At 59.5% G+C, this 27,964-nt stretch overlaps 2 protein-coding genes across 14 annotated transcripts; one reads left to right on the top strand and one right to left on the bottom strand.

Annotated features, from left to right (window-relative positions):
• Positions 1-132: 132 nt before the first annotated feature.
• On the top strand, positions 133-25,189 carry HCFC1 (host cell factor C1). Of its 10 annotated transcripts, none has more exons than XM_064277762.1 (27): positions 135-1,036; positions 8,132-8,280; positions 8,682-8,842; positions 9,500-9,708; positions 10,259-10,343; positions 10,805-10,911; positions 11,990-12,169; positions 12,256-12,615; positions 12,695-12,805; positions 12,941-13,101; positions 13,438-13,635; positions 13,972-14,196; positions 14,373-14,477; positions 14,651-14,870; positions 15,269-15,411; positions 15,583-15,721; positions 16,004-16,224; positions 16,761-18,423; positions 18,822-18,985; positions 19,551-20,127; positions 20,387-20,698; positions 20,979-21,097; positions 21,185-21,322; positions 21,683-21,868; positions 22,372-22,672; positions 23,069-23,132; positions 23,291-25,189. In XM_064277762.1, the coding sequence occupies exons 2-27, from the start codon at positions 8,236-8,238 to the stop codon at positions 23,328-23,330; spliced, it is 6,234 nt and encodes a 2,077-aa protein (XP_064133832.1). In that variant the 5' UTR covers positions 135-1,036; positions 8,132-8,235; the 3' UTR covers positions 23,331-25,189. The 10 variants fall into 10 exon arrangements, with proteins under 10 accessions (XP_064133833.1, XP_064133831.1, XP_064133832.1 ...); XM_023540778.2 differs by having other exon boundaries at positions 135-1,422; positions 19,683-20,127; positions 20,390-20,698; XM_064277760.1 differs by having other exon boundaries at positions 135-1,422; positions 19,683-20,127.
• Positions 19,432-27,899, bottom strand: LOC104847079 (uncharacterized). Of its 4 annotated transcripts, none has more exons than XM_064277778.1 (5): positions 27,774-27,899; positions 27,411-27,537; positions 26,916-27,134; positions 26,524-26,649; positions 19,432-21,530 (listed from the first exon to the last, which is right to left on the bottom strand). In XM_064277778.1, exons 1-5 carry the CDS (start codon positions 27,824-27,826, stop codon positions 21,312-21,314), a joined length of 744 nt encoding a protein of 247 aa, XP_064133848.1. In that variant the 5' UTR covers positions 27,827-27,899; the 3' UTR covers positions 19,432-21,311. The 4 variants fall into 4 exon arrangements, with proteins under 4 accessions (XP_064133848.1, XP_064133849.1, XP_010599393.1 ...); XM_010601091.3 differs by lacking the exon at positions 19,432-21,530 and adding an exon at positions 24,229-25,917; XM_023540786.2 differs by lacking the exon at positions 19,432-21,530 and adding an exon at positions 24,229-25,914.
• Positions 27,900-27,964: the final 65 nt, after the last annotated feature.

Raw genomic sequence — 27,964 nt, 5'->3', positions numbered from 1 at the left:
GGGGCGGGGCGCGGCTACGCCTGACCCGAGCGCGGCCCGAACGCGGTCCGAGCGCGCCCGAACGCAGCCCGAGCGCGCCCGAACGCAGCCCGAGCGCGGGGGCGGCCCCGACCCCCTGCCGCGAGTCAGGACAGGGGACCCTTTAAGAGGCTTCGGCTCAGAGCCGAAGCGGTGCGAGGGGCGGGGGCACTGACGTCACCAGGCTCCACCCCCTCGCCCGACCGCCGCCGCCATGTTTAGTTGTTACTGCTTCACACAAGATGGCGGCTCCCAGGGAGGAGGCATGAGCGCCTTGCCGTTACCGCTCGTCCTGCCGTACAGTTGCCACATCGGGGCCTAACTCTGCCCCTTTAGAGCGGTCCCTGTGGGGAGGAGTCATAAGGAGGAAAGTGAGGATCGGACGCTGCCTTGCATTCGGTTTGCAATAGAAGAACAGACCCAGGAGGAAGAGAATAGGGGGGAAGGGAGAGCTAGTCTCAAGATGGCGGCTCCCAGAGCGGCAGGCGCAGCCTGAGCAGCAGAGCCGGACTCAGGGGAGAGGCGCGAGACCTCACGAGCCGTACAGGGCGAACGCCCGAGTAGCCTCCGAGAGTTCGAGCTCGTCCCACTGGCCTCCGGCGCGCCTCCATTCCTTAGGAGTATTGAGGCTGCTGCGGGAGCGGCGGCTGCACAAAGCGCTGGGCGGGGAAGCGGCACGGTCTCAAGATGGCGGCTCCCACAATTGTGGTCTGAGCGCCGGCAGGGCTGGGACAACCGCGGCGCTTGTGGCTCCTTTCCACCCGCCCCGGAAGCCGGCCAGTGAAGGGTACTTGGGGGTGTGGGAACCGGGCCGGGGCTCCGCCATTTCCGGCGGGGGAGGGCTACGACTGAGGAAGGGAGGAGAGAGAGGCGGCTCAAGATGGCGGCTCCCAGGGCCTCCCGCCCGAGGCTGTGAGCGGGAGCGCCCGGGCAAGTTGTCAGGGCGGCGGGACTCGGCGGCCTCCAGCTTCTCAGGCTTAGACGTTGGACAGTTCCGGGAGGTGTTTGAGGAGACGGGGTGAGCGAGAAGAACGGGAAGAACTGGAGGGACGGAGGGTAGTTAAGATGGCGGCCTCCATGGAGTCCGCCGCTGTGTGAGGAACCGCTTCTCTGTGAGAGCTGTCTTAGACGAAAGGGGGTGTGTGTTAGAGGAATCGGGGGGCTCCCTTCCCGCTTGGAGACTTTCTTCCACCGCGCCTTTTGCCGGAACTATGGCTTCGGCCGTGTCGCCCGCCAACTTGCCAGCGGTGCTCTTGCAGCCCCGCTGGAAGCGAGTGGTGGGCTGGTCGGGTCCAGTGCCCCGGCCCCGCCACGGCCATCGCGCTGTGGCCATCAAGGAGCTCATCGTGGTGTTTGGCGGTGGCAACGAGGGGATAGTGGACGAACTGCACGTGTACAACACGGGTGAGTGCGAAGCCCGCTGGGTTCTCGGCTCTTTCCCTCCCTCCATCTCCTCCCTCTTCCTCCTCTGCCCTCTCTTCTCTCCCTCCCCCTCTCTCCCTCCCCCTCGCTCTTCTCCCTCCCTCTTCCCTCATTCTCTCCTCCCCCTCTCCCCTTCTCTCTCCTCTCCCCCCGTTCTCTGCCCCATCCTCCCCCCCACCTGCTCTTCCCTCCCCTCCCTTCCTCTCCCCTCCCCACCCCTCCCGACCCCTGGCCCTGCCAGCTTCTCCTCCGCTTTTTCCGGCTCTTCTCCCCAACCCCGCCCTCCGCGTTCTCACACCCTATGTCTCTCCGGCGTTTGAGCGTTGCTTCTCGTTATTTGTGGGGGGGTGTCGCCGGCGGCGGGGACTTGGAGATCCGCAGTTGGCGCCCGGCGGATGTGCCCCCCTGCAGGGCCGAGCCCGCGCCCTGCCCCCGCCCGCGCTGCTCCTCCCCTTGTCTAGTGCCCGGTCTGGAGAAATGACCTGCTCTAGATTACAGATCCCATTCTCCGTCTCTAGAAAAGGGAAGGGGCAGAGCTGAGCAGCCCCAACGCCTGGGGGGACCCGGCCTCCTGGGGTACTCTTGCGGCATTTCCCCCCACCTTGCCAGAGATTTTCTGGGTCTGGGGCACGTTCTCTGGCAGTGGGCCGGGGGAGGTGGTGCTGCCCGTTTGCTCACCTCCCCAGCCCCGTGAGGTGGCTGAATGCCCTGAGACCTTCTCTGCCCAGGTGTCACTGAGGTACCAGCCTGACTTCTGCCCCTCTCCATGGGAGGAACATCGTGCTGCCTAGACTTGTCATCTTGTTAGGTCTCTAGGGCAGAAGGCCAACTTTTTCACTATACTTTTGGCCCATCCTTCACCACGGCCCCCGACCCCTGATAACCACTTGGCCTGTTTGCTACCCGCTAGCGCGGAGCTTGGCCCAGGAGCCTCCCCTGGCTCGGAAGGCTTCTGGCCGTCTCACTGGAGACAGGTCTCTGGGAGTTTTAGGTGACACCTTGCAAGACTAAGGGTGCGGGAAGAAAGCCTTCTCCTGCCAACATATGGTCTCTTAGGAAGCGGGGGGTCGCTGGGGTCAGTCGTGGCCCAGGGTCACCTTCCAGCTCTTTCCCCTTTGCTGGTGGTCACATTTCGCAAGCTCTTTTTTGCTCCATGTCCATCCTCTCCCAGGGCACTGGCTGGACTGGGTCCTTGAGTCTGGACATCTCCCCCAAGCTTTGAGGTCAGGCCTGCCTTGGGGCCCTGAAGACCAGCCTGCCTGGGCGCCGGCATAGGGCCTCCCACTGGCCCCAGTTGCCTGGAGTCTCAGGGCGGAGAGCTGGTGGACGGAGTCACCCGAGGGAGAAGTCTGTTTGAGAGAGAGGTGAGGTTGGAGCTGGCTACCAACCCACTCAGCTTCCCACCGCTCAGGGTGGAGAGAGCCACCTGGCAGTACCCCTGCACCTTGTGGGTTGTCTTCCCACTCTGGGCTTTCCCCAGGCTGGTGGATTGCTGATGACCCCTTAACTCTTGTCAGCACCTGTTGCCTCCAGCAACCGTGAGACTGTCAGGGTGCAGGGTGGTTCGGAGCTTTGGATGCCAGCCCAGGCAGCTGTAGTTTCAGGAGTTAGCCTGGTAAGGTAAGGCCAAGGGGAGGGAGGCAGTTCTCCAGTGTTGGGTCTGTTTTTGGAGATGCAGTTGACAAGAGCAGCAACTCCTCAACTCCTTGGGCTGACTTTACTCCAGTAAGGCCTGGAGCAGGCTCCTTGGCAGGAGAATGCAATTTTAGTAAGTAGGGCAGGGGCCTAATTACAATAGCTCCAAAGTCCACCGCTGGCCGCTGTCTTCGCGTCCTGGGGCTGCCACATAATTCATTGGCTCCTTGAGGTGAACAGGACCACCCTGGCATTTGCTCCTCAGCAGTGCGCAGAGATATGTCGTGTGTTGTGGGCTAGTTAGCTGGCCACTGGGCCACTTAAAGCTAAGTCCCAGAGTCCTCCGGGCTAGCAGTTTGGAACCTGTCATCATAAATCCTGTGGGTGACTTCTCAGGGAAGCACCTGGCAAACCCATCTCCTTGTTTGTTCTGGAGCTTTTGTTTTTGGTGGGATGTGGCTCTGCCAAGCACTTGATGTCCACTCGTGTTTCTTGTGCCGAGGCGAGTTCGGGCGTTCATGGACGTGGAGTGGGCTTGGTGTGTCAGGTTTGTAGGCACCTCACTCCCTCAACTAGGTGGTCAGTGTTTGCCCTTCCGGAGACTCAACACCCCCTCCCTGCCAGGCGGCTCAGATGCCCAGGCCCTCAGCAACCCTGCTTCTGCTTCCCCTTGTCGTCGTCGTAATGAAGTCAGCAGATGCTCCTTATCCCCTGCCCAGTGCCCTTTTCTATCTGCAGGATTAGTCCTCAAAAACACTTGGGCTTCTGGAGGGACATCTGACCTTCAGCATTCCCTGTTGCTAAGAGATAAAGCTCCACGGGGTGTGTTCAGGGGACGGTTGTGCCCGCCTCAGCCTCGCCCGCTTGCGGGCAGTTATCTTGGCGACCTGAGGCTAATGAGGGATTGCCGAGGCTGTTGCTGGTGGAGGGGGTGTGCCTGAGGGAGGGGTGCACGTGAGGAGGGGGGCATGTGTATTTGAAATTCCGTGTCCTCCCTCTTAGGTCACAGTGGCCGTGGGACACTTGACTGGCCTTTGGGCGGTCTTAGGTGGGCTCCTGTCGCAGTTTGGAACCTGTCATCATAAATCCTGTGGGTGACTTCTCTGGGAAGCACCTGGCAAACCCAATTCCCTGAAACGTCCTGGAGTTTTTATCATCAGTGGGATGTGGCTTTGCCCAGCACTTGTTGTCCACTCGTGTTTCTCGTGCCGGGGCGAGTTCAGGTGTTCATGGATGTGGAGCGGGCTTGGTGTGTCAGGGAGTTTCATGTCAATGTGGCAGAGCTGATTACCCAGAGGCCGGAGCAAAAGCCGTCCAAGGGCAGAAGGGTGGTGTGGGCCTGGGCTTTCTTTTCCTCAGTTTTTGCCTCAGTGGTTCTTTAACTTTCATCGAATGTTAACAGCTGGAAGGAACCTTGGAAAATATCTAGCGTAACTTCCTCATTTTTGCAGATGAGGAAATTGGGGTCCATGAGGGGAAGTGACAGGTCCAGGGTCACTCTGTCAGCTGGTGGCAGAGTCAGGGCTGGAGTGCAGACCTTCAGAGCGACTGTTCCTCCTTCCTGGCTTCAGTTAACGGGCTGCCACCCCTTTTCTCTGCTCCTGTGTCAGCTTGCTTGGCCCTCTGTCTTCCCTCCACTCCAGGTCCTTCTCATTTCTTGTCTCTCATGGTCACCTCTTCGGTGAAGCCCTTTCCGCTCTGCCCCCCACCATCGCCTCCTTCTCTGAGCTCCCAAGGGTCACCAAAGACTGGGAGGGCGTGGTTGCTGCGTTGGCCAGCAGAGCCAAAGCAGTGCTGGGATAGTCCCATGCGCAGACCTGTAGCGTTACCTGGTTGGCCGTGGGGTCCCTAGGAGTGAAACCGATGGACAGTCTAAGAGTTTAGGTCAAGTGATCAGAAGTCCGACTTGAATCACCAAAACAGTCACATCTCTCCATCAATTCCCAGACTTCAGCCAACTGGCAGCCCCACAGTTCCCTGAAGGAAAAGGGGCCAAGTCCCCTTGAGGAAGGACTGCACTACACTGTCCAAAGGGTATACTATAACTCTTTCTCCCAGCCTTCCCCAGAGGGCCCCACGGCCTTTTGCCACAGTGACCGGGTGCTGGAAAGGAAATCACCAGAGCATTCAGAGCGCTCGCCCGTGGCACTCCCCCACGCGTGAGGCATGGGTATTGCCTCCAGGCAAGAGGGGGAGTTTGCGCACCCCAGGGGGCCTGCTCTGTCCCTTCCAGCACCTAGTATGGGTCGGCCCCACAGTAACTGCTGAATGTGAGAAAGCAAACAAAAAGGAGGGCTGTTCTGGGTGCAGGCTGCCTGTGCCACCTGACTGCCGCCCACCTTCCGTGAGTCTACAAACTGAATTTGCAAAGCGTGGAGGGGTAGAGGAAGCTGGAGGTTCTGCCTCCTGGCAGGTCGTCCACACAGGCTCCAGTGCTCAGATGGACTCCTTTCCCCAAGTTCACTTCGAAGCTGAGGGCCTGCCCAGAAAGCAGTGACAAGCCAGAGCATGTTCAGAGTGAGAGACCCACGGACTGGGTCATCTGATACCTGGCGCGATGGACTGGAGACATTGTATGATTGAGGGCCTAGTGAGAACAGCTGCCATATTTAAGACTGTCAGAGAGGAGGGAGTACCCGACAGCGCTATTTCAGGGGCAGGCCTGGGGTTTGCGGGAGAAATGGAGAGGGGCAGACTGTGTCTTCGTATCAGAAGATGTCCTGCCTGACAGGATTGTTCTAGAACTAGATCACCTTGCTGGTCTCGTAGAATGATCAGGTGATTGTGAGCTCCAGGGCCATTGAGCTTTGTCCTAGCCCAGCCAATACCCCTAACCTTGCTCAGTGGCCACCAGGATGTCCAGGGCAGAGGATTCCTGGCTGGGGCTCCCCGCACGTGACTCCCGTAAATGGGCCAGTACCAATCATTTTGATTACATTAGTGCAAGGGTCTCATCTCTCCGTTTTGCTCTGCTTCCCCTTCTGGCCTGTTTGTCAAATGAGGGAGGTGAACTGAGGGTGCTGCCAAGGCGCCTTTCGGTTTTCGTCCCATAGCCTGGAAGATACTCCGTCCAGGATTGTCGGAGCCCTCTCCCAGTTTGTGCAAGGTTGATTCGCCCCAGCATGGAAAGATGTTGCTTTTCTTGGCTTGGTTTTGCGTTAGAACGGGGATGAGGCAGAGAACTGGACTCTGGGGGCGTGTGAGTGCAGGCAGTGCATACACGTATACGTATCTCACCGTTACTTTAGGAAAACGGGGAAACCCCGGTGGTGTAGCGGTTAAGTGCTACAGCTCCTAACCAAAAGGTCAGCAGTTTGAATCCACCGGGCACTCCTTGGAACTGTACGGGGCGGTTCTAGTCTGTCCTGTAGGGTCACTATGAGTTGGAATGGACTTGACGGCAACGGGTTTGGTTTGGTTTTTGTTTTTTAGGAAAACAGTAGAGGTGGGGAGAAGAGGTTTGGTGCTAAGTCTTCTGGAATCCCAGTGACTCAGCCAAGTGGCCGAGGCTCTGAAGAGCCCGTTAAATGAGCCTGCACTTGGGTAGGGCAGGCCTCCTTGTAACTCGGGAGATGCTCTACTGCCTAAGAAGGGGCATAGTAAACCTTTAAGCTGAATTGCATGTTGGGCCATGCAGGGTGACATCATAGGCCCTGGGTCACCCAGGAGGCAGTGGGGGGCATATTAGTGACCACGGACAGCCCCCTTTCCCCACATCCGTCCCACGCGAAAGGCAAGGCCGAGGAGCAGTGCGCAGTTGCCACAGAGGCCCCTCCTGAGAGCCCTTGGGCTTGTGGAGATCTGCGAAGCCTGTGCCCACACGAATGTCCCAACCTTGAGCGCAGTCCTAGCTGGTTGTGTGGCAAGTCTTTATCCTTCCTGAGGGAGGCATGTGGAACCTTCCCTGCCTCCCCAGACACAGCCAGCTTCCTTGGAGCCAGAGCCTCAGAGCCTTCCCACAATCCTCTTGCTCAAATTGGACCAAAACCCACTGAGGGCCAGGGAATGAGATTTGCCTCTGGCTAATAGTTTCGTATTTGTGGAGGGTGGGGAGTGTCCTGTAAGGAGTGGCCCTGGAAATCGGGTGTAGCAGGCACGACCCCCCAAAGACCGGGGTGCTCTCCCCCAGGGCTCTCCAGGGAAGCCAGGTGCCCCAGGCAAGAAGGACATGAAAAGCAGGGATACAGGTGCCTGACGAGAAGCAGGGACCCCTGTGTCCTCGCTGTCCATGCCCTGCCTGCCTGGGGCCCCACTATCTTGGGCCAGCATGGGGGCGCCTGTGTTCTGTGATGAGGCAGTTAGGGTCTGGTTCATCCTCCTTTGTCACCTCCTCATCCTACCCTCAGCTAGAGGTGAGGGGCTTTTGAGAAGCCTCTGTGGCTGGCGGAGGCTGCGAGACTGTCATGGAAGCGCACGCTACTGCTGTCCTGGCCACCTCTGGCTTACAAGAACGTTCTGGACTGGTGGAGGCATGGGGGTAGGTGGGGGAGGGGCAGTGGCATTACCACTGAGCCGTGGACCATCACCTAGGAGACGAGGCTGCAGCCTGAGGAGGTTAGAGCACAGATTGATTCTCCTACCCCGAGTACCCTCCAGCCTCCCGCCCCCTCAGCGCCGCCTGGCAGAGGGGAAGGGGGGGAGGCGCATCCGGCAGCGGTGGGGGCTGGGCCAGTGTAAAGGTGCACTGGAGGCCCTGGCTGTCCGGAGCCCGTGGGGAGAAGAGAACGATGTGGGCTCCCTGCCGAAGGCGCTGGGGCCATAGCCAGGACACGTTGGGTCTGTGAAGTTGATGTGAGATGATCCGCTGAATAGCTGGGGAAGGAAGTCAGTGGGCAACTTCCCAGAGCGGATGAGTTATCTTGGTCATTGCCTTCCTGCTTGTTCAGGTGACCTTGATAAGGAGCGAGGTGCTTGCAGGCTTTGTGGGGTGGCCAAGTCCAGGGTTACACCGCACCCTTAGAAAGAGGGTTCTTGTCTCAGCCCTTCCTTTCCCTGACACCCCCTTTGAACTCCTGGAGCTCTTGTGTTCTGACTTCTGCTTCCTCTTTTTTCCCAGCGACCAACCAGTGGTTCATCCCGGCAGTGAGAGGGGACATTCCCCCTGGGTGTGCAGCCTATGGCTTTGTGTGTGACGGGACGCGCTTACTGGTGTTTGGTGGAATGGTGGAGTATGGAAAATACAGCAACGATCTCTATGAGCTCCAGGTAAGGCCTTACAGCCCCTGGCACCTGCCTCCTCCTCCACGCCTGGGTGAGGTAGGGCCTGTCTCCACAGGCACCAGCAGGGGTCAGAGCAGAGCACTGGAGCATGGTTTCCACAGCCCTGGTTTGCACCCTGCTGCCTTGGCCCCGATGGCCCTCTCATAGTGCTCCCTACAGTGTGGCCTGGGTTTGAAATGAGAGTAAGGCAGGGGATAGGGCTGTTACATGTTGTGCCAAGGCCACTCCGAACTCTGTCAGTCGTGACAGATGGCCCAGGACCTTCTCAACCTCAGAAGGCATGTCCTCCCCCCAGACCAGCTCTTTCCCACACAACAAGGTAACAGGGACCCGGCAATGGCAGCCTCCTTGTCCTAGGCCTCAACAGATGATTCTTCATCTTGCAGGCCAGTCGGTGGGAGTGGAAGAGGCTCAAAGCAAAGACACCCAAAAATGGGCCCCCTCCATGTCCTCGGCTTGGCCACAGCTTCTCTCTCGTGGGCAACAAATGCTACCTGTTTGGGGGTCTGGCCAATGACAGTGAGGACCCTAAGAACAACATTCCAAGGTGAGGCTTTTCCCTTTTCTGTAGCTCACACATGTGAAGGGTGTGCTTGCACCTGGCCGGGGATGTGGGTGTCGTAAAACGTACTCACTGACTAGCCCCACCTTGGCCAAGTCGTTTTCACGCTGTCGGTCGCCGTCACTTCTGTAAAATGAGAGAATTGGAACTAGATATAGTCTGAGACACTTTGCAGCTCTGAAACCCATCACCCTGAGGAAGCCTGGTGAGAGGAGGCCAGCTGTGAGGGAGAAGCACACTTGGGCATGGGGTGCTCCCTGCTCCTCAGAGCCCCGTTAGTTACTTTCCTTCTCCGCCTTTACTGCCTGCGCTTTCAGTGCTTGGGATTTTCCAAGGCACTTGGCCAGCAGGCCTTTCCATCTGGAGGTAGCCCCAAGTTGGCGCCCCCTTGTGCTCTGGGGAGGCCCTGGTATAATGCCCAGCTTTGTGTGCCAGGCAGCCACGTACCCCCATTCCACTGTTCCTCTTGGACTCACTCTCCTCCTCGGCTTCTGTCAGCCCCCCTCTCACAGGTGAGGGCAGAAGGAGAACTGCGCCCTCAGCTTCTCGCTTTTCCCGGGAGCTCAGTATTCACTGACAGACTTTCCATGACATGTCCGGTGTGTGGAGGTAGCCTTGCCATAACTGGTCTTTCTTTGTCAGGTACTTGAATGACTTATACATCCTGGAATTGCGACCAGGCTCTGGAGTGGTAGCCTGGGACATCCCTATCACTTATGGGGTCCTGCCCCCACCCCGAGAGTCACATACTGCTGTGGTCTACACTGAGAAAGACAACAAGAAATCCAAGCTGGTGATCTACGGAGGGATGAGTGGCTGCAGGCTGGGGGACCTTTGGACCCTCGATATTGGTAAGAAGCTGGGTGTTCACGTCCCAGTGTCCTCTGTCACCAAGCTAGATGGCTTGTTGGCTGGGCTCACCAGGAAGTGGAGTGTCGCACTTCGCTCTTTGCCGCCCTGGCGGGAGATAGCCCCTAGGTTTTTGGTGCTGTTGTCTTTGTCCCAGGCTTGTAGTATTGCTTTTAAGAAAGCCAGTATCAGTTGGCTGAGCTGTTTGATCTGCTAACCTATAGGTGAATGAGGGGAGAGATTAATGCCTTTCCAGAATGGCATTCTCTCAGTCTGGGGAGCAGTAGTCCCTGTTGGCTTTTCATTGGTCAGACTAGCTGGCATGTCCCAGGGATAATTGCCAGAGCCTGGAAGGAAGCCTCCTAGGAGCAGGGGTGCTGGCCTGTTTGTTCACTGCTAGGAGCCCAGCACCTAGGACAGTGCCTGGCCCACAGTGGGGCTCAGCAAAAGTTTGGGAGATGCTGTAACCTGGCAATCACAGCAACAATGAAGGGGAAGGACCCCCGTGTCTGCTCCCGCGGTGGTGACTCCCTCTCCCATTGGCCTGTACAGAGACGCTGACGTGGAACAAGCCTAGCCTCAGTGGGGTGGCGCCGCTGCCCCGGAGCCTTCACTCGGCTACGACCATAGGAAACAAGTGAGTGCATCCCACCCGCTCGCCTCCTGCTTCACTGTGCTGCCCTGCCCACGACGGGACAGTCCCTAAGGCCCAAGGAGTCCTCTTTCTGAAGGGCCTGGGGCTTAGCCCCGTCTCCTCATCTCCATTACAACTTTAGGGGGGACTGAGAGGAAACAGACCTGGGGTGCAGGGGTCCAAACACACAAGCCCAGACCTCTCTGCCCGGTGGACACAGCGGCTGGGTTTCTGTGTCAGCTCTGAGGTCCTGAAGGGAACTGAGGTGAGCTTTAAGTAAGCTCAGCACTGACTCCACATAGTAGAGTTGACAGAAGACTTGTGTGGCCACCAAGCAGGAGAGGGCCACGTCAGCCGAGGCTTGGGGGGGCTGGGGAGAGGCTGAGAACTTAATGTGTGGAGGTGGCCTCTAGCTTGGCACCCCCTTCTCCAATCCTAGCCTGTTCTTCCCTCGCCCCTCCCAGAATGTACGTGTTTGGTGGCTGGGTGCCTCTCGTCATGGATGATGTCAAAGTGGCCACACACGAGAAGGAGTGGAAGTGCACCAACACGCTGGCTTGTCTCAACCTGGGTATGGCCTCCTCGGGCTAGGGGTGTCCTCAGTGCTGCAGGGAGGCCGGCCGCGATACCGCTTCAGCCCCGAGAGCTTTTGGTGGGGGAGCTTCTTAACCATGCTAAGGCCTCTGCCAGGTGGGCCAGTAACTGTGCTCCTGCTAGACTCCGTGACAAGTCTTGAGGGGTCAGAGTCTCCCAAAGTGCAGCACACGCTTTTGTTTGTGGAGTAGGCTCTTCATACACGTGGTGCTGCGACAGCCAAAGGAACAAAAGAACTCAGCGTGGAGCCTCCTCCCGCCTCCTAGTTCTTCTCTGAGGCAGCTGCTTGGAGTGCTTGCTTGTCCCCTCCTTCCTCTGAAGATGTTTTTGACAAATACCAGCGTTGGCTAGATATTCCTTTTTTTTTTTTTTTTTTTTTTAAAAATGATAGCGCACAGTCCGCAGTTCTGGACCTGCCCCCCACAGCCCTGCACAGCAAGCAGCCCCCTCCTTTTTCACCGCTGTGGTGGCTTCAGAGCTTGCAGGAATGATGCTTCGGCGAATGTCCTGGCACCATCGTCGCACCTGGGCGATGGCGTTTGCAGGTTACAAACCCAACAGGAGAATCACCCTCAGAGATAGGACTGAGCCGCCCCATGGAGGTGGTACCCACGGAGGTGCCCACAGCTCGGGCCACTGGCAAACTCTTAGCTCTCTGCCGACCTTGATGGGGGAGAGGGGCAGTTTTGTAGCGCTTAGATGTACGTTTCTTACTTCGAGCAACGTTGCATGCGTTTACTTACGTGTTTATGTTCCATTTCTAGTTCTCGTTTTATCAGTTACGTTCCCCTTTATCTGCCTTTTTCTGTAGGTGGTTTTATCTGACATAGAAGGAGGTCAGCCTTTGGCCATGCAGCATTTCCCAGTTTTCCCCAGTTTGTCATTTGTAGTTTAGATTTTTATCTTGAATGCTGCTTTTTGCCACGGGGAATTGTTTTTTCATTTAGTAAAATCTTAGGACTTCTGGTTTTCGTTTTCCATCTCTGACAGCTGTCCTTCAGGGTTATGGGTTTTTTTCCGTTCTCTCTGGTGACCTCTTCTCTGTCCTCTCCTAGACACCATGGCCTGGGAGACCATCCTGATGGACACGCTGGAGGACAATATTCCCCGGGCTCGAGCTGGGCACTGTGCTGTAGCGATCAACACTCGTCTGTACATCTGGAGTGGGCGGGACGGCTACCGGAAAGCCTGGAACAACCAGGTGTGCTGCAAAGACCTCTGGTACTTGGAAACAGGTGAGGCCTCCTTCTGTGAAAGGAGCCCCATGTGGACCACACCCCACCTCCCAGTCTCTCTTCTGACTAGCTGTGTTCTCTTACAGAAAAGCCACCGCCCCCGTCCCGGGTACAGCTGGTGCGTGCCAACACCACCTCCCTGGAGGTGAGCTGGGGGGCAGTGGCCACAGCCGACAGTTACCTTCTGCAGCTCCAGAAATATGACATTCCTGCCACCGCTGCAACTGCCACCTCTCCCACCCCAAATCCGGTCCCATCTGTGCCTGCCAACCCTCCTAAGAGTCCTGCCCCCGCGGCAGCAGCCCCTGCCGTGCAGCCACTGACCCAGGTGGGCATCACGCTCCTGCCCCAGGCTGCCGCCGCACCCCCAACCACCACCACCATCCAGGTCTTGCCAACAGTGCCTGGCAGCTCCATCTCCGTGCCCACTGCAGCTAGGACTCAAGGTGAGCTGGCGCCTGGGGGCACTGGAGGGCGGGTGTGCCTGGGTGGGGCTGCAAGGCAGACAGCATGCGTGGCCTTCAGGGACCCTCTTGTTACTCAGGAGAGGGGAGAGCTCAGCCCTGCCCATGGCAAAGCTGTCCTCTGAGGGCGCCAAGAAGAACCATCCAGAAAGCACAGCAGACAGATGGCAAGGCATGTAGGCCCATGCTGAACTCAGCCGTGGGGCTGGTCAAAGGGGGCTCGTTGTCCAGCGCCGGGCCAAAGGGGCCTTGCTGCCCCTCTGTGTCCCTTGGGGCTCTGCTGACGCCCGCCCTATTCTCTTGCCAGGTGTCCCTGCTGTTCTCAAAGTAACCGGGCCTCAGGCCACCACAGGAACCCCACTGGTCACTATGCGACCTGCCAGCCAGGCTGGGAAAGCTCCCGTCACTGTGACCTCCCTGCCCGCGGGCGTGCGAATGGTTGTGCCCACACAGAGCGCCCAGGGGACGGTGAGCAGCAGGCCAGTGGGTGGGGACAGGGTGGGGCTCAGTGAAAGGAGAGCCTAGGGGCCTGGGGTTTCAGCCAGCCCCCCGAGGAACGGGTTGTATGTGACTCTGTGGTCTTTAAAAGCGACCCCGAGTTTCTGGCAAACTCTGGGTGTTGGGGTTCCTGTGTTTGGTCAATGGTAAGAGCCCTTCCAGGTTCGGGGCAGGAGAGCAGGGCTGGCTGTACGGAGAGCAGGGCCGGCTGTACGAAAAGCCGGGGGGTGCCACTTCCTGGAGGAAGGCAGACAGCAGCACCACCTCTCCACCACAGGACTGACAATCCCCGTTTTCCGCTCGCAGGTGATTGGCAGCAACCCGCAGATGAGTGGAATGGCTGCATTGGCGGCGGCAGCAGCTGCCACCCAGAAGATCCCTCCATCCTCGGCGCCCACGGTGCTGAGTGTTCCGGCAGGTACCACCATTGTCAAAACTGTGGCCGTGACCCCTGGCACCACCACCCTCCCGGCCACAGTGAAAGTGGCCTCCTCGCCCGTCATGGTAAGCATTTTGAGGGGTTTGTGGTTACTGGGCTCCCTCCTGGGCTCTGGACCCAGGGGTGGGGTCTGGTCTTTGCCACTAGCTGTTGGCTAAGTTGCCCGCTTGGGGTGTGAGGCCTGAGGCAAGACCTGGGATGAGCGGCTCTGCTCAGTCGTTCAGTCCCTCCCCGTGTCAGTAAAGGAAAGGGAAACTGAGCTGCTCTGTAGCTTGGGTGAGCAGGGGGCAGAAGGTGAGCGGAGTGGCCAGAACGTCAGTCTCGCACCCTGGCTTTTGGGCGTGGGAGCGAAGGTAGCTCCCTTACTTCTCCCGCCACCTGCCTCTCCCCTCCACCCTCAGGTGAGCAACCCTGCCACCCGCATGCTGAAGACTGCTGCCGCACAGGTGGGGACGTCTGTGTCCTCAGCCGCTAACACATCCACCCGCCCCATCATCACTGTGCACAAGTCCGGGACTGTGACAGTGGCCCAGCAAGCCCAAGTGGTGACCACAGTGGTGGGTGGCGTCACCAAGACCATCACCCTGGTGAAAAGCCCCATCTCAGTCCCAGGAGGCAGTGCTCTGGTAAGTGCTGGGGGGGGGCAGGCCTGGTTCCCCTGGCTTCAGCACAGCTCCACCTGGTTTGAAAGTGGCCACGCTGGGCGACCTCTGCTCGGGCCGGCTTCCATACAAGTGCCCGCACAGGCTGTGCCCTTGTTTGCTTTCCTGATCGACTCCCTGCTCTCTCCTCTCCTTTTTAGATTTCCAACCTTGGCAAAGTGATGTCAGTGGTCCAGACCAAACCCGTTCAGACCTCCGCAGTCACAGGCCAGGCCTCTACGGGCCCGGTGACACAGATTATCCAGGTAAGTGTGGGTATTGGGCAGAGGGCGTTCTAGCTGGCAGCAGGTCCCAGTGCATTGGCCCCAGTGTGCACCAGCTCAGCCTTGTCTTTTCAGCCTGGCCCACCAGCTCCTCAGGCTGCTGACTCACACCGCCGCCCCCTCCCCCCCCCCCCCCCGGCCAATTCCCTCTCCAGACCAAAGGCCCCCTGCCAGCCGGGACCATCCTGAAGCTGGTGACCTCAGCCGATGGCAAGCCCACCACCATCATTACGACCACGCAGGCCAGTGGGGCGGGAACCAAGCCGACCATCCTGGGCATCAGCAGTGTCTCTCCCAGTACCACCAAGCCTGGCACCACTACTATCATTAAGACCATCCCCATGTCGGCCATCATCACCCAGGCGGGTGCGACAGGTAGGGCTCCAGTGGCCTGGCCCCTGTGTTAGGGCCTCCCCTGCAGCCTTGGCCTCTGAGAGTAACTAGTATGAGGCTAAAGCAAGAATGGAAAGCCAAGGCCATGCGACAGTGCGCTTTCTGCGTTTGTGTCTTGTTTCTCTCAGCTTCCCCGCCCTCTCCTTACCTTTTGGGGGTCTTTTAGGATCTGTATGGACATGGTAGGAGTGCGGCTGTAGGTCGTGACTGTTCATTTTAATCTAGGAGCAACAGGAGTAACTGGGGGAAAAGGTATGAGGGCAGTGGGGGGCACCGGAAGCTGTCACAGCCTCGTGAGGGGTCAGGACCCTGGCAGGAGGTGCGCTGTCCGGTGGTGCCCCACTCCCCACACCTGAAGGCAAGCCGCCCCTCCTACCCAGGTGTGACCAGCAGTCCCGGCATCAAGTCCCCCATCACCATCATCACCACCAAAGTTATGACTTCGGGGACTGGTGCCCCTGCCAAGATCATCACTGCTGTCCCCAAGATTGCCACTGGCCACGGGCAGCAAGGAGTGACCCAGGTGAGGCGCACCTGCCCTCTTAGCACAGCGCAGCTACAGCCTCTCCCCCCTGATAGAGCTACAGCCCCCCAGTGCCCCAGCTGCCACCTGTGGCCTCTAGAGGGGCCTGGGAGGGACAGCACAGGGCCTAGCCAGCCTGCAAGTGATGTTGGTGGGTCTTCTGGTGTCCAGGTGGTGCTGAAGGGGGCCCCCGGACAACCAGGCACCATCCTCCGCACTGTGCCCATGGGTGGCGTTCGCTTGGTCACCCCAGTGACCGTCTCCGCCGTCAAGCCAGCTGTCACCACGTTGGTTGTGAAGGGCACCACAGGTATGTTTGCTGAGGACCATGCCTCCCTGTAGTAACGCTGAGGGAGGCTAAAGGGCACTCTCTCCAGAGTGTTCTTTTCTACCAATTATGTACACTCTTAAGTTTCCAGGGCCCTTGGAGAATCCCAGGTTCCCCTTGGCCTTGCCCATCCTGTCAAGCCCAGTCCCTAGCCTTAGCACCACCCAGTGAGAGAAGCTGCTGGAAAGGTGGTACCAGCTGCAGGGCTGGAGAGAGCACAAGGCTATTAATCATCCCGTCCCTGCCTTCTTTTCTTCCCTCTAGGTGTCACCACCCTTGGCACAGTGACCGGCACTGTCTCTACCAGCCTTGCCGGTGCTGGTGGCCATAGCACTAGCGCCTCGCTGGCCACGCCTATCACCACTTTGGGGACCATCGCCACCCTCTCCAGCCAGGTGATCAACCCCACAGCCATCACTGTCTCAGCTGCTCAGACCACGCTGACGGCCGCCGGTGGGCTCACCACCCCCACCATCACCATGCAGGTGGGCAGGAGTGTGGCCAGAGTGGGGTGTGGAAAGCCCAAGCCCAAGCGTGTGTGGGCACACGCATGACACTAGATGTAGAACCCTGCATGCTTCAAAGCTGAGAATTGCGGCTTTCACCTGGGGCACCCCTTCTCGACTTGGGTCTGCTGCTGTGAGGGGATTATGTCTGCTCACTCTTGATGAGGCTGCACACCTTGGTCATTTCCCCTTGTTACTTAAATCCAAGTTTCTGATGGCTGTCCGCTAGTCCGTCCTGTTGATGCACTGTATTTTAGCCACTGTCAGCCTGTGGACCCTTAGTATGACATGGGCTGTAGCTGCCTGAGCTCCTCTCCTCTTCTCTCAGCCTCTCCCCATCACAGTGGGAGAGGGCGGCGGCCTTCTTCCTGGTCTCTGGGAGTAGAGAGCGCGTGTATTTACCCAGGGCTGTGGCTTTTGGGACTGAGGAGGCAGTCACAGCCAGCACGGGGCGGGGGGGCAGACAGACAGAAAGCAGTGTCACTAATCTTTTCCTGTCTTGCATTTCCCCCTAGCCTGTCTCACAGCCTACGCAGGTGACTCTGATCACGGCGCCCAGCGGGGTCGAGGCCCAGCCAGTGCATGATCTGCCTGTGTCCATTCTGGCCTCACCGACCACAGAGCAGCCCACGGCCACCGTTACAATTGCCGACTCAGGCCAGGGTGACGTGCAGCCTGGCACTGTGACACTGGTGTGCTCCAACCCACCCTGCGAGACCCATGAGACGGGCACCACCAACACGGCCACCACCACGGTGGTGGCCAATCTCGGGGGGCACGCCCAGCACCCCCAGGTCCAGTTCGTCTGCGACAGGCAGGAGGCAGCTGCCTCACTTGTGACCTCCACAGTCGGGCAGCAGAATGGCAGTGTGGTCCGCGTCTGCTCCAACCCACCCTGTGAGACCCATGAGACAGGTACCACTAACACAGCCACTGTGGTCAGTGCCAATCTCTCAGCCCCCCTGCGAGGTGCAGGGCCCACTGTCTGCTCAAACCCACCTTGTGAGACCCACGAGACGGGCACTACCAGCACGGCCACCACCGCCACCTCCATCATGGCTGGGCAACCTGGGTGCTCTAACCCCCCATGCGAGACCCACGAGACGGGCACCACCAGCACTGCCACCACCGCCATGGCCAGTATCGGCTCTAGACAGCCGGCAGCTGCCAACCAGCAGCGAGACGGCCGCCCCACCTATGCTGCCAGCACCCTTGCCACGGGTCAGGTCAGTGTGGGCGCTGGGCCGGCTCAGGGAGCCCAGAGCTCGGTCAAACCCCTGTGCCAAACCCGCCAGACCAGCTCAACCCACACCACCATGACTTTGATGGCCACGGGGATGCCATGCTCGGCCCCACTCCTGGCACCCAGCCTGGTGCTGGAGGCAGGCTGTAGCAGCACTAGCTTTGCCCAGCTGGCCCCTCCCAGTGGCAGAGTCGGGCCCGGTGGCACCAGCAGCAAGGACGGCCTCATAGCAGACCTGGGCCAGCTGGTGCCTGTGGGGCGACAGCTGGAGACACATCACACCCACACCACCAACACCCCCACCACAGTCCGCTCCACCATGGGCACCGGGGAGGCTGGTGAGGCCCGGGGCATCCTCAAGCCTGCGTGTGAGAGCCATCAGACCAGCTCAACCGGCACCACCGTGACTGTGACAGCCCTGGAGGCACTGCTGGGCCCTTCGACCCCTGTGACCCAGGTCTGCTCCAACCCACCCTGCGAGACCCACGAGACTGGGACTACCAACACGGCCACCACCTCAAATGCAGGTGGTGTCCAGCGGGCATGCGCCAATCCTCCCTGTGAGACCCACGAGACAGGTACCACACACACAGCCACCACTGCCACCTCCAGTGGTGGCTCGGGGCAGCCTGAGGGCGGGCAGCAGCAGGCCCCCGCCAGCTGCCCCTGTGAGACACACCAGACCACCTCCACCGGCACCACCATGACCGTCAGTGTTGGCGCCTTGCTCCCTGATGATGGCGCCACCCACCGGACCCTGGAGGCCGTCTTGGATCCGGTGGCGGCTCCGACCCCAGTGGTCCCCCAGGTCAGCCCCGTACTACTGGCTCCTTTCCCAACTCAGCGGGTCTGCTCCAACCCGCCCTGCGAGACCCACGAGACAGGCACCACGCACACGGCCACTACTGTCACTTCCAACATGAGCTCAAACCAGGGTGAGTGCTGGCGGTCTCCATTCATGCAGGGTTGCCCAGGCCCCCGGGGGTGCACAGAGAGCAGAGCCCCCAGGGGCTCAGACTCTTCCCTTTTGTCACTTCTGAGGCTTCTGACGGTGGCAGACAGCATATCGCTTCCTCTGCAGAGGCCCGGAGTTCACCACTTAGGTTCCATGGACCGCAGCCTTGCAGTGGGCCGGTGGGGAATTAAACAGGCACGTCAGATAAAGCGGGGGCTCGCGTGGAATTCTCCAGGAGATTCTGCTCCAGTCCTTCCTTTTTGTCCTCTTGGAGGACAAGAGGACCCCGCAGTGCGGGGGTGGAGGTTAGGACTTGGGATCCCCTGCTGACTAGCCACATTAGGCCCTCGTGACCCCACTGTCTGTTCCCTCCCACAGACCCCCCACCAGCTGTCAGCGATCAGGGTGAGGTAGAGAGCACCCAGGGCGACAGTGGGAACATCGCCAGCTCCAGTGCTGTCACGACAACTGTGTCCTCCACGCTGACACGAGCGGTGACCACCGTGACACAGTCCACGCCCGTTCCAGGCCCCTCTGTGCCGGTGAGAGCCCTGGAAGGTCTGCTTTGTCCTCTGCCCACCTGCTCAGCCCTTCAGGGCCTGGGATGGCTCCATTGTTGCTATTCTGGAGTTGGGCACCAGGGGTCACTCTTGTATAGCACATGGTGCAGCTGCTAGTGCCGTTTCCAAACCATAAAAGGGCAATCTCGTGCGCAGGACTAGGCTGGGGACAGAAGACAGTCCTCTGCGTGTTCCTCGAGCGCTTTCATTTCCTTAGCTGCTCCACATCACTGGTTGTTTCACTGTAGGCTTGTGAGAGGTTGTTCCCTGAGGCTCTTTGTCTAGATAGGAGTCCTCTCACTGAGGTTCAGTCAACCAATCAGTCTTAAAGGTCTTTTCTCTCCTCCCTCCCCCCACCCCCCGCCCTACGCCCAGCTGCTCTGTGCAACACTGGTCTTCTCCCCCATGTAATAAGTGACCACACAGGCCCCTCAAGAATGGAAGCAGGTCTGTGGGGAGAGAGTAAGGCTGTCCCGCTCCTTGGCCCGACTGCCTTGTTCTGGCCTCCCTCTCCTCCCCTCTGACGGGGACTTCTCTCCCTTTCTAGAGGATCTCATCAATGACTGAGACTACCCCCGGGGCTCTGACCACCGAAGTCCCCATCCCGGCCACGATAACAGTGACCATAGCCAACACAGAAACTTCTGACATGCCCTTCTCTGCTGTTGACATCCTGCAGCCCCCAGAGGACCTCCAGGTCTCACCCGGGCCTCGCCAGCAGCTCCCCCCACGGCAGCTCCTGCAACCAGCCTCCACACCCCTGCTGGGGGAGCCCGCTGACACCCTGGCGGCCACCCAGGCCCCTGACCTCCAGGCAGCCGTGGACTTGAGCAGTACAGGGGACCCATCTTCGGGCCAGGAGCCTGCCAGCTCCGCGGTGGTGGCCACCGTGGTGGTCCAGCCACCCCCGCCCACACAGTCTGAGGTAGACCAGTTGGCGCTCCCCCAAGAGCTGATGGCCGAGGCCCAGGCGGGCACCACCACCCTCATGGTGACAGGGCTCACCCCTGAGGAGCTAGCAGTGACCGCTGCAGCTGAAGCAGCTGCCCAGGCTGCGGCCACAGAGGAAGCCCAGGCCCTGGCCATCCAGGCAGTGCTCCAGGCTGCCCAGCAAGCCGTCATGGGTAGGTGCCTAGGGGACAGGTCCAGGGGACAGCTAGGCTCACTGGATCTCTTCTGCTCAAGGCCAGATGGGAGGGTTCCTGAGCTTCCCCTGCTCAAGACCCCAGACAGGGCTGAGGTGCTGGGGAGTGTGGGCAGCCGAAGAGGTGACTGGAGATGCTGCCTGCGGAACCTGGGAGGGAGGGCAGTGGGGTGGGAAGGCAGGGACCACCCCCCACTGTGTTCTTCCTGAGTAGTGCTTTTCTCCCCTCCCCTCTGGAGCAGGCACCGGGGAGCCAATGGACACGTCCGACGCGGCGGCCACCGTGACCCAGGCAGAGCTGGGGCACTTGTCGGCCGAGGGCCAGGAGGGCCAGCCCACCACCATCCCCATTGTGCTGACTCAGCAGGAGCTGGCTGCCCTGGTGCAGCAGCAGCAGCTGCAGGAGGCCCAGGCACAGCACCACCTGCCCACTGAGGCCCTGGCCCCTGCTGACAGCCTCAATGACCCCACCATCGAGAGCAACTGCCTCAATGAGCTGACTGCCGCCGTCCCCAGCACCGTGGCCCTGCTTCCCTCAACAGCCACTGAGAGTAAGCAGGGTCCCGGCCTTTGCTGGAAGGAGGCTCCCTTGACATGCGGAAGAATTGGGTCTCAGCCTGTGCACCAAGGGGTGTGGCTGCTAGCTAGGGCTGCTCAGCCATGGGCTGGGGTGACCACAGATAGGCTGGGCAGAGGATACTGGGAGGTCTTGGGCCCCAGTTGTAAGAGATGGGAATGTGGCGTGGCCCAAGGTGGGGGCACCATGCACCCAGAAGCCAAGGGGAGCTGTGGGGGGGGGTGATTTCGCTCTGACACCATCTTTCTTCCCAGGTTTGGCCCCATCTAACACGTTTGTGGCGCCCCAGCCAGTTGTGGTAGCCAGCCCAGCAAAGCTGCAGGCAGCGGCCACCCTGACTGAAGTAGCCAACGGCATAGAGACGATTGGGGTGGTGAGTTGGGCGTGGTGGGCCACGAGGCTGTGCCTCCAGCCCAGAGGGGTGCTTGCCTAATCCTGTCTCCCCGTTGCTGTCTTCCAGAAGCCTGACCTACCACCCCCACCCAGCAAAACACCTGTGAAGAAGGAGAACCAGTGGTTTGACGTGGGTGTTATTAAGGGCACCAATGTAATGGTGACACACTATTTCCTGCCACCAGACGATGCTGTCACCTCTGACGTAAGTGATCTGGGAGCTGGTGCCTTCGGGGCCTGGGTGTGGACCCTGGCCATAGGCATGTACAGCAGAGGTAGGCTGCCATGGGCCATGCCGGAGGGCAGTGAGTGGGGAGTCGAGGGACTTGGAGAGGCTTTGCAGACCCCCAGGGTTGTCTCCTGTCTTGGGTGGAATCGGGTGGAGCGTGGTGAACACCGCCTCTCCTCAGCACCTGGACAAAGTAGAGAGAGGGAATGTCTTTGTCCCCCCAACAGTCACCACAGACCTGCATAATCCCCAGAGTTGCCTTCTGGTCCGTGGGCCTCATGCAGCTTTTTCCCTTTCTCTCTTTGTTCTCTTTGCCTTTTCCACCCTGTCCTCCAGGACGACTCGAGCACTGTCCCGGACTATAACCAGTTGAAGAAGCAGGAGCTGCAGCCAGGCACGGCCTACAAGTTCCGGGTGGCCGGGGTCAATGCCTGCGGCCGGGGGCCCTTCAGTGAGATCTCGGCCTTCAAGACCTGTCTGCCCGGCTTTCCGGGGGCCCCTTGTGCCATTAAGATCAGCAAAGTGAGTGTGGCTGTGGGGTGGTGAGGCTGGTGGGGTCCGTGGAGAGCAGAAAGTGGCTGCTGTCCTGATTCTGTCACCAGTTGCTGGGATGACCGAAGGCAAGTCCCCTGCTGTCTCCCCACCTCCTCCCCTCCGTAGCAACTGTCGGGTGCTGGGCACTCGCTACAGTAAGCTCTCACTCCTTGCCAGCCCTGAGCTGTTGGACACAGCCTGAGGCAGTGTGGGTCCACTTTTCCGATGGGGAGACCGAGACACTGAGAGGCAAGTGACAGATCACACGTGAGGGGGCAGAGCCAGTGTGGGAAGGCTGTGTCCTGAACCCACGGGGGCAGGGTGGAGGCAGCCGTTCTCTGCAGAGCTCTGAACGCCGACGGCAAAACATTGTATTAGGAGGGAAGTGTGAGCTTTCCATGTTGGAGCTTCCTTGGCTCTCCTGGGGCCAGACAGGGTGCACTTAGGTCACAAAGGCTGAAAAAAGCCACTCTTGATCCCTTCGCTTCTAGAGTCCAGATGGTGCTCACCTCACTTGGGAGCCACCCTCTGTGACCTCCGGCAAGATCATTGAGTACTCGGTGTACCTGGCCATCCAGAGCACGCAAGCCAGTGGCGAGCCCAAGAGCGCGGCCCCGGCCCAACTGGCCTTCATGCGGGTCTACTGTGGGCCCAGCCCCTCCTGCCTGGTGCAGTCCTCTAGCCTCTCCAACGCCCACATTGACTACACCACCAAGCCCGCCATTATCTTCCGCATTGCTGCCCGCAACGAGAAGGGCTATGGCCCTGCCACACAAGTCAGGTGGTTGCAAGGTGAGTATTATCTGGGAGGGTCCTTGGGGAAGGCCCAGGGAGGTCAGGCCTGGCAAGCGGTTGAGATTTGTTCCCCACGTGCTAGCTCCCCAAGAATGTTCTGCCATCGGTCTTTCTTTCTCCTAGTCATTCATCCTTTCCTTCAACACGCACCCAGCCCCTCCTGGGGCAAGTGCTGAGCTGGTGGGGGCAGGGGGTTCCAGGACACAGTCCCAGCTGTACTTTGGAGCTTGACGATTTAGCAGAGGGTCCTTCGCTTGGTCTGGGGAGGACAGGGCAAGGGACTAGGGCCCTGTAGTCTTAGCTGTCCCTAGCTAGGCTTGGTTTTTTGGAGCACAGATCTCTTACCTCCCTCCTGTCTGCCTTGCCACACTCCTTACTGCCGTCTCCTTACAGAAACCAGTAAAGACAGCTCTGGCACCAAGCCAGCCAGCAAGCGGCCCATGTCCTCTCCGGAAATGTAAGTAGGAAGCCTCTTTCAGGAACCTTCCGAGGTTGGGGGTAGTCAGTGCTTAGGAGGAAGGAGCAGTGGAGACACTAGGGGCCAGGCTTCTTGCTAAGCGGGTAGGGGGTGCTTAACTGGCTGAGAGCCCATGCTTCCTTTCTGCTCTCCCCAAGGAAATCCGCTCCAAAGAAATCGAAGGCAGACGGTCAGTGAGAGGGACGTGGCCAGCACCTGGATTCTTCTCCAGACTCCTCCCCTCCCCTCTGCTTCAGGAACACCGCCTGCCAGGGGCCGGCCACCCCACCCCTACCCTGTTGGCACTTCATTCTTAATGGCCGCCATTCATTTGTTCATGTGCTCGCTCAGTCATTCGTTCATTCCCTCTCGGTTTTTAAACAAACGATCTGTTTAAGAAAGCACATTATACCATTGCTGGTGGGAGGAAGTAGAAGGCGGCAAGTTGGAAAGAGCAGTGAGCACTTGAGAGCAGTGCTTCCTCCTCCTCCTCCTCCCTCGCTGCACCCCCAGCGCCTTCCTGGGGACCCCCTGAACAAGACCTGAGGCCGGCAGGCAACCAGCCCTGCCTGTGTCTCCCACAGATCTGAGAGTGTGAATTAAAACTTTAAGAAAACTCCGAAAAGAAAAACAGAAACCACCCTCTCCAACCCCCATAGAACTTGGAAAGCTTTTCTTCCTGCCGTGGTCTGAGGTAGAGGGGGGCTGCCCAGCCACAGAGGCAGGACTCCTGCCCCGCCCTGCAAGCCCGGACTGCCGCCTCTGCACTTGGCCCATCCGCTTTGACTTTGTTTTTTTATCTTTTTGTTCTCAACCACTTAACAACTTTTCCTTAAGCTTTGTCCACCCTGTCTCCGCACAGCGAGTCCACAGGAAGCATAGACATTGTCAGAGGCCTTCGCACTCCCTCTTCTCTCTTCCCCTCTTTCCCATGGAAAAAAAAAAGAAAAAGGGGAAGGAGCCCGGCAGCCAGGCTGCACAGCACCTCGTGGGTGGCATGCGGGTGGCCACGGAGCCAAGCCGGGCCTCGGTGGGCAGGGCAGGGGCGACGTCACCAATTGCTGCATCTGTTGTATTTTTTTTAAGTTGACATTGATGAAGTTATGTTTTTATTGTAATTTTAGCCTTAGCGTGTGGGGTTTCGTCTCTTTTTTTGGTTGTTGTTAGCCGTGTACAGAATGTGTATCTTTATTTTTTTCTTTTTGGCTAAGCATTGCCTTGGCAGTGATTTTTCTGGTGGGAGTGAGGAGGAGTCCTCTGGGGGAAGAGAGCTCCGGCCCTTGGGGGTTCTCCCAGAGGAGGGGTGAGCTGCGAAGCTGAAGCTGGATGGGGAGGTGGTGGTCCCCCCACCTAGAGGATCTGGCTTGAGTTGGCTGGGGCTAGATAAGACAGGCTTCTTAGAAAAGACAAGTGTGGTCCAGCCCGCCCCAGACCAGAATGGAGGCTGGGAAGCTGGCCTCCCTCAGCATAACTGGCCTTGAGGCCAGACCCCCTGAACTGCTCTGACGCACACCCCCAGCAAAGTTGTCATGGGAAAGGGGGAAGGGCGTGAGTTGAGGGGAACCAGGAAGTGGAGGCAGCTGGGGAGGGTAGCGTGGTGCCGCCCTCCAGCGGGGGCAGGGCAGGGCCTCTCCACAGCAAGCAGCAGTAGCCCTCCAAGGGCCCAAGGGGAGTGGTTAATGAGCCAGCTTTCTGCCCCACCCCCAAGCTATAGGCAAAGAGCAAAGCTCTTACACAGGTTACACAGAAGGATTTAAACAGGCCACCATCTCTGCCCTGAAAGGCCCTCCCGCCACCGCCTGCGGCTTTGGGGGCCCGGTTCATTGTATTATAGCACATCTCGCTGTGGGAAATGTCACTGTTCAGTCACCTCGGGATCCACATGCCTGGTCCCATTGTTTTCCTGTCCCTCTGCCCGAGCGCCCCTTTGATTTCTCTTGTTTCTAAGAGCTGTACACCTGTTCATCTATTGTAGAGTAATCCCCGTGACTCAATATTACCATAGTGCGATGTCGTTTTGTGCTATTTTGAACAATTAAAAGACGTTTTTGAAATAACCGTCTGCTGTCTCTCACTGAGTCCCGGGACTCCCACAAAGAAGGCTGTGGGGAGGGGCAGGTGGCTGCAGTAGCTTTGCTGGGAAAGAGGATCTGGGAAGACCCCACCCTTGCTCATGACCTTTGGACAAAGCTGGGCTGGCACCAGGTTCCCCACAGGAGGTCCCAAAGTGGCTGCTATGTGGCACCCAGGCTGAGGGGCCCACTAGGCCGTGGCTGTGGCCTCCCTCTCTGTCCAGAGACCCATTCCCTCCCCTCCCCACCCAGAGGACTGGCACAGGGGAGGCTTCCTCAGGCTCTTGTGCTTGGTTTCTCCCGGTGGGGATCTTAGCCCTACCCACCCATCCGCCAGGCTGTGCAGATATGCCGGTTCTCAGGAGAGGGATCCACGAGGATTTTCACAGGAGGAAAGCAGCGCAGTTACCCTCGGTAGCCAAGTGGAATGCAGGGGTCGCTGTCACACAGCCCCGAGGAAGCCACACCAGCCCCACCAGCCAGCCCTGTCTTGGCCACAGAACTGTCAGCATTCAGCTATTGGATGGTGTGGCTAGGACTGGGGGAACTGTTGTGTTGAGTCCTTCGTGCCGACCAGCCAAGAGACCAGAGGGAGCTGGGGACAAGGTAGCCAGGGACCAGGCCCAGGCTCAGCATGCGCAGCTCTGTGTGGTGGGCGGGCCAGTGGGGAGCAGCACCACACCGCAGGGGCTCTCTGGGTCCCAGCGTTCCTGCTAGGGACAATGGGCGTGGGGGGTGCTCCCTCAGCATCCCCCTCCACTTCCCCAATACCCCTGCTGCTTGCCTTTCCTCAGTCCTCATCATCCTGCTGCCAACAAAAGCCCCCTCGACCTCTGTCCTGCCTCATGTGCTGGAACCATGAGGTGCATTCCTCTCCCAGGCGGCCTAGGCTTTATAGTGTCGTGTGTGTAATCGTCTGGGCCACTTTATGTCCCTATGTAGCCTGTTTATTTCGATACCAGGAGCCCTGGCTTCTGTTCTCCACAGCACCAACTCTGATGCCCCAGAGCTTAGAAGAGAGTGGACTCCTGGGGGCTGGGGCCAGGGAGAGAGGCGGAGAAGTGTCCTTCAGATAGGACCAGGACGAGCAAGGCCCAGAGATGGGAGGACTCTGACCACTGGGGCCCAGGGTCTGCGTAGGACCAGCCCCAGGTGGGGGAGGGGCCTTGTAGATTGGCCAGGAGTGTGATGATGGCCTTTGGGATGCCTCGCCTGGGGTGAGGTGCACGTGTTCCTCCCATCCCACTTCTCTGTCTATTCTTAGACTCTGTCCCCAAGCACCAGCCAGGCCACCCCACCCTCCACCTCCCCTTGCTCACCTGCCTCAAGGCAGCCTGTGATGCACTGTGGAAGGCCAGGGCCACACCGGTACCGTCTTTGGCACTGGTTTCAAAATACTGGGCTTGAGTCTGGGCACACCACTCCTCAGCCTCCCGGGGAGAGACCTGGAGGGGCAAGACAAGGCACTGCTTGTCCAAAGCCCTGGCACTGAACCCAGGGCCAGGCCACCCATGGGAGCCAGAGCCCTCCATGTACCAAACTTGGCCTTGGCTAGGCATTGAGACTGTTAGCGTGTGCATGGGAGGCCAGAGGGGAGAGGCTGGGCATCGTGAGGGGGTGCCCACCGTGGGCCACAAGGCCCAAGCCCCCAAAGTAGAGACTGAGGTTGAGGGCAAAGGTGCACCTGGAGCAGTCAGGAGCGGGCACTCACCTGCCGGCCAGGGAGGTCGGTCTTATTGCCCAGCAGAACAAAGGGAAATTGCTTGGGGCTGGGAGGGTCAGCCTGCATCAGAAACTCTGCCCGCTGAGCAGCCACGGCCTGGAAGGAGGTAGCCACTGTAACATCGAAGACCAGCACGCAGCAGTGTGAGCCCCGATACAGTGCCATCCCCAGAGACTGGAACCTCTCTGCGCCTGCCGTGTCCCAGAGCTGTGCCAATAGGGAGGAAAGGCCAGTTATGCTCCGGGGTACAGTCCATTCTTCGGCAGAAGGGACGAGTCAGTAGTCTCAGCTACCCCAGGCCAAGCTGGGGGCTCAGGGCCTCAGGCACTCTGACTGGCACCCATAACTCCCTGTTGATGTGATGTGCCCTGTTGGCAGGGACACAGCTGGGAAAAGTGGGGGACAGTTCAGCCAGCCTTCCTCTGAGCCATCTGGCCGTGTTCAACTGTCAGAGGGGTGCAAGGCCTGGGCCACCGTCCTTACTTGCACAGTGACCCTCTGGCCTTCCAGCTCCATCACTTTGGTGAAAAAGTCTGCGCCAATGGTGGCCCGGTACCGACTGCAGAAGCGGTTGTGGACGAATCGACTCATCAGAGAGGACTTGCCGACCCTGCGGGGTCACAGGTCAGAGGGCAGGTGGGGTCCCCTCCCCGCCTGGGCTCTGGAGCTCTTACTTCCTCCCCACTTCTCTCCGCCCTCCTGCTGCGCCCTGCCCCCCCCCCCGCCCTTCCGGGCCCAGGTCCCCAAGACCCCGGCCCCTCCCCAGGCCTCTCTAGGGCGGCCGACGTGCTGGGCGGGAGGCCTGGCCCACCGGTCGCCTCGCCCCAGCCAGTTCCACCAGCTCACCCGGCACTGCCCACCAGAAGGATCTTGAGAGGAGAGCTCCCCGCGGACGCCATCGCCCTACCGGGCTCAACGCGACCGCCCAAAAGTGCCCGCGGGGCTGGGGCGGGGTCTGAGGCGCGGGGTCGAGCCGGGGGCGGGGCTGGGCCAGAGGCGAGGCTGCGCGGCCGCCAAGCCCCGCCACTCTCCGCGTG

Source organism: Loxodonta africana, chromosome X (genome assembly GCF_030014295.1).
Source record: "Loxodonta africana isolate mLoxAfr1 chromosome X, mLoxAfr1.hap2, whole genome shotgun sequence".
NCBI classification, from domain to species: domain Eukaryota; kingdom Metazoa; phylum Chordata; class Mammalia; order Proboscidea; family Elephantidae; genus Loxodonta; species Loxodonta africana.
This window is presented reverse-complemented; position numbering and strand designations above follow the sequence as displayed.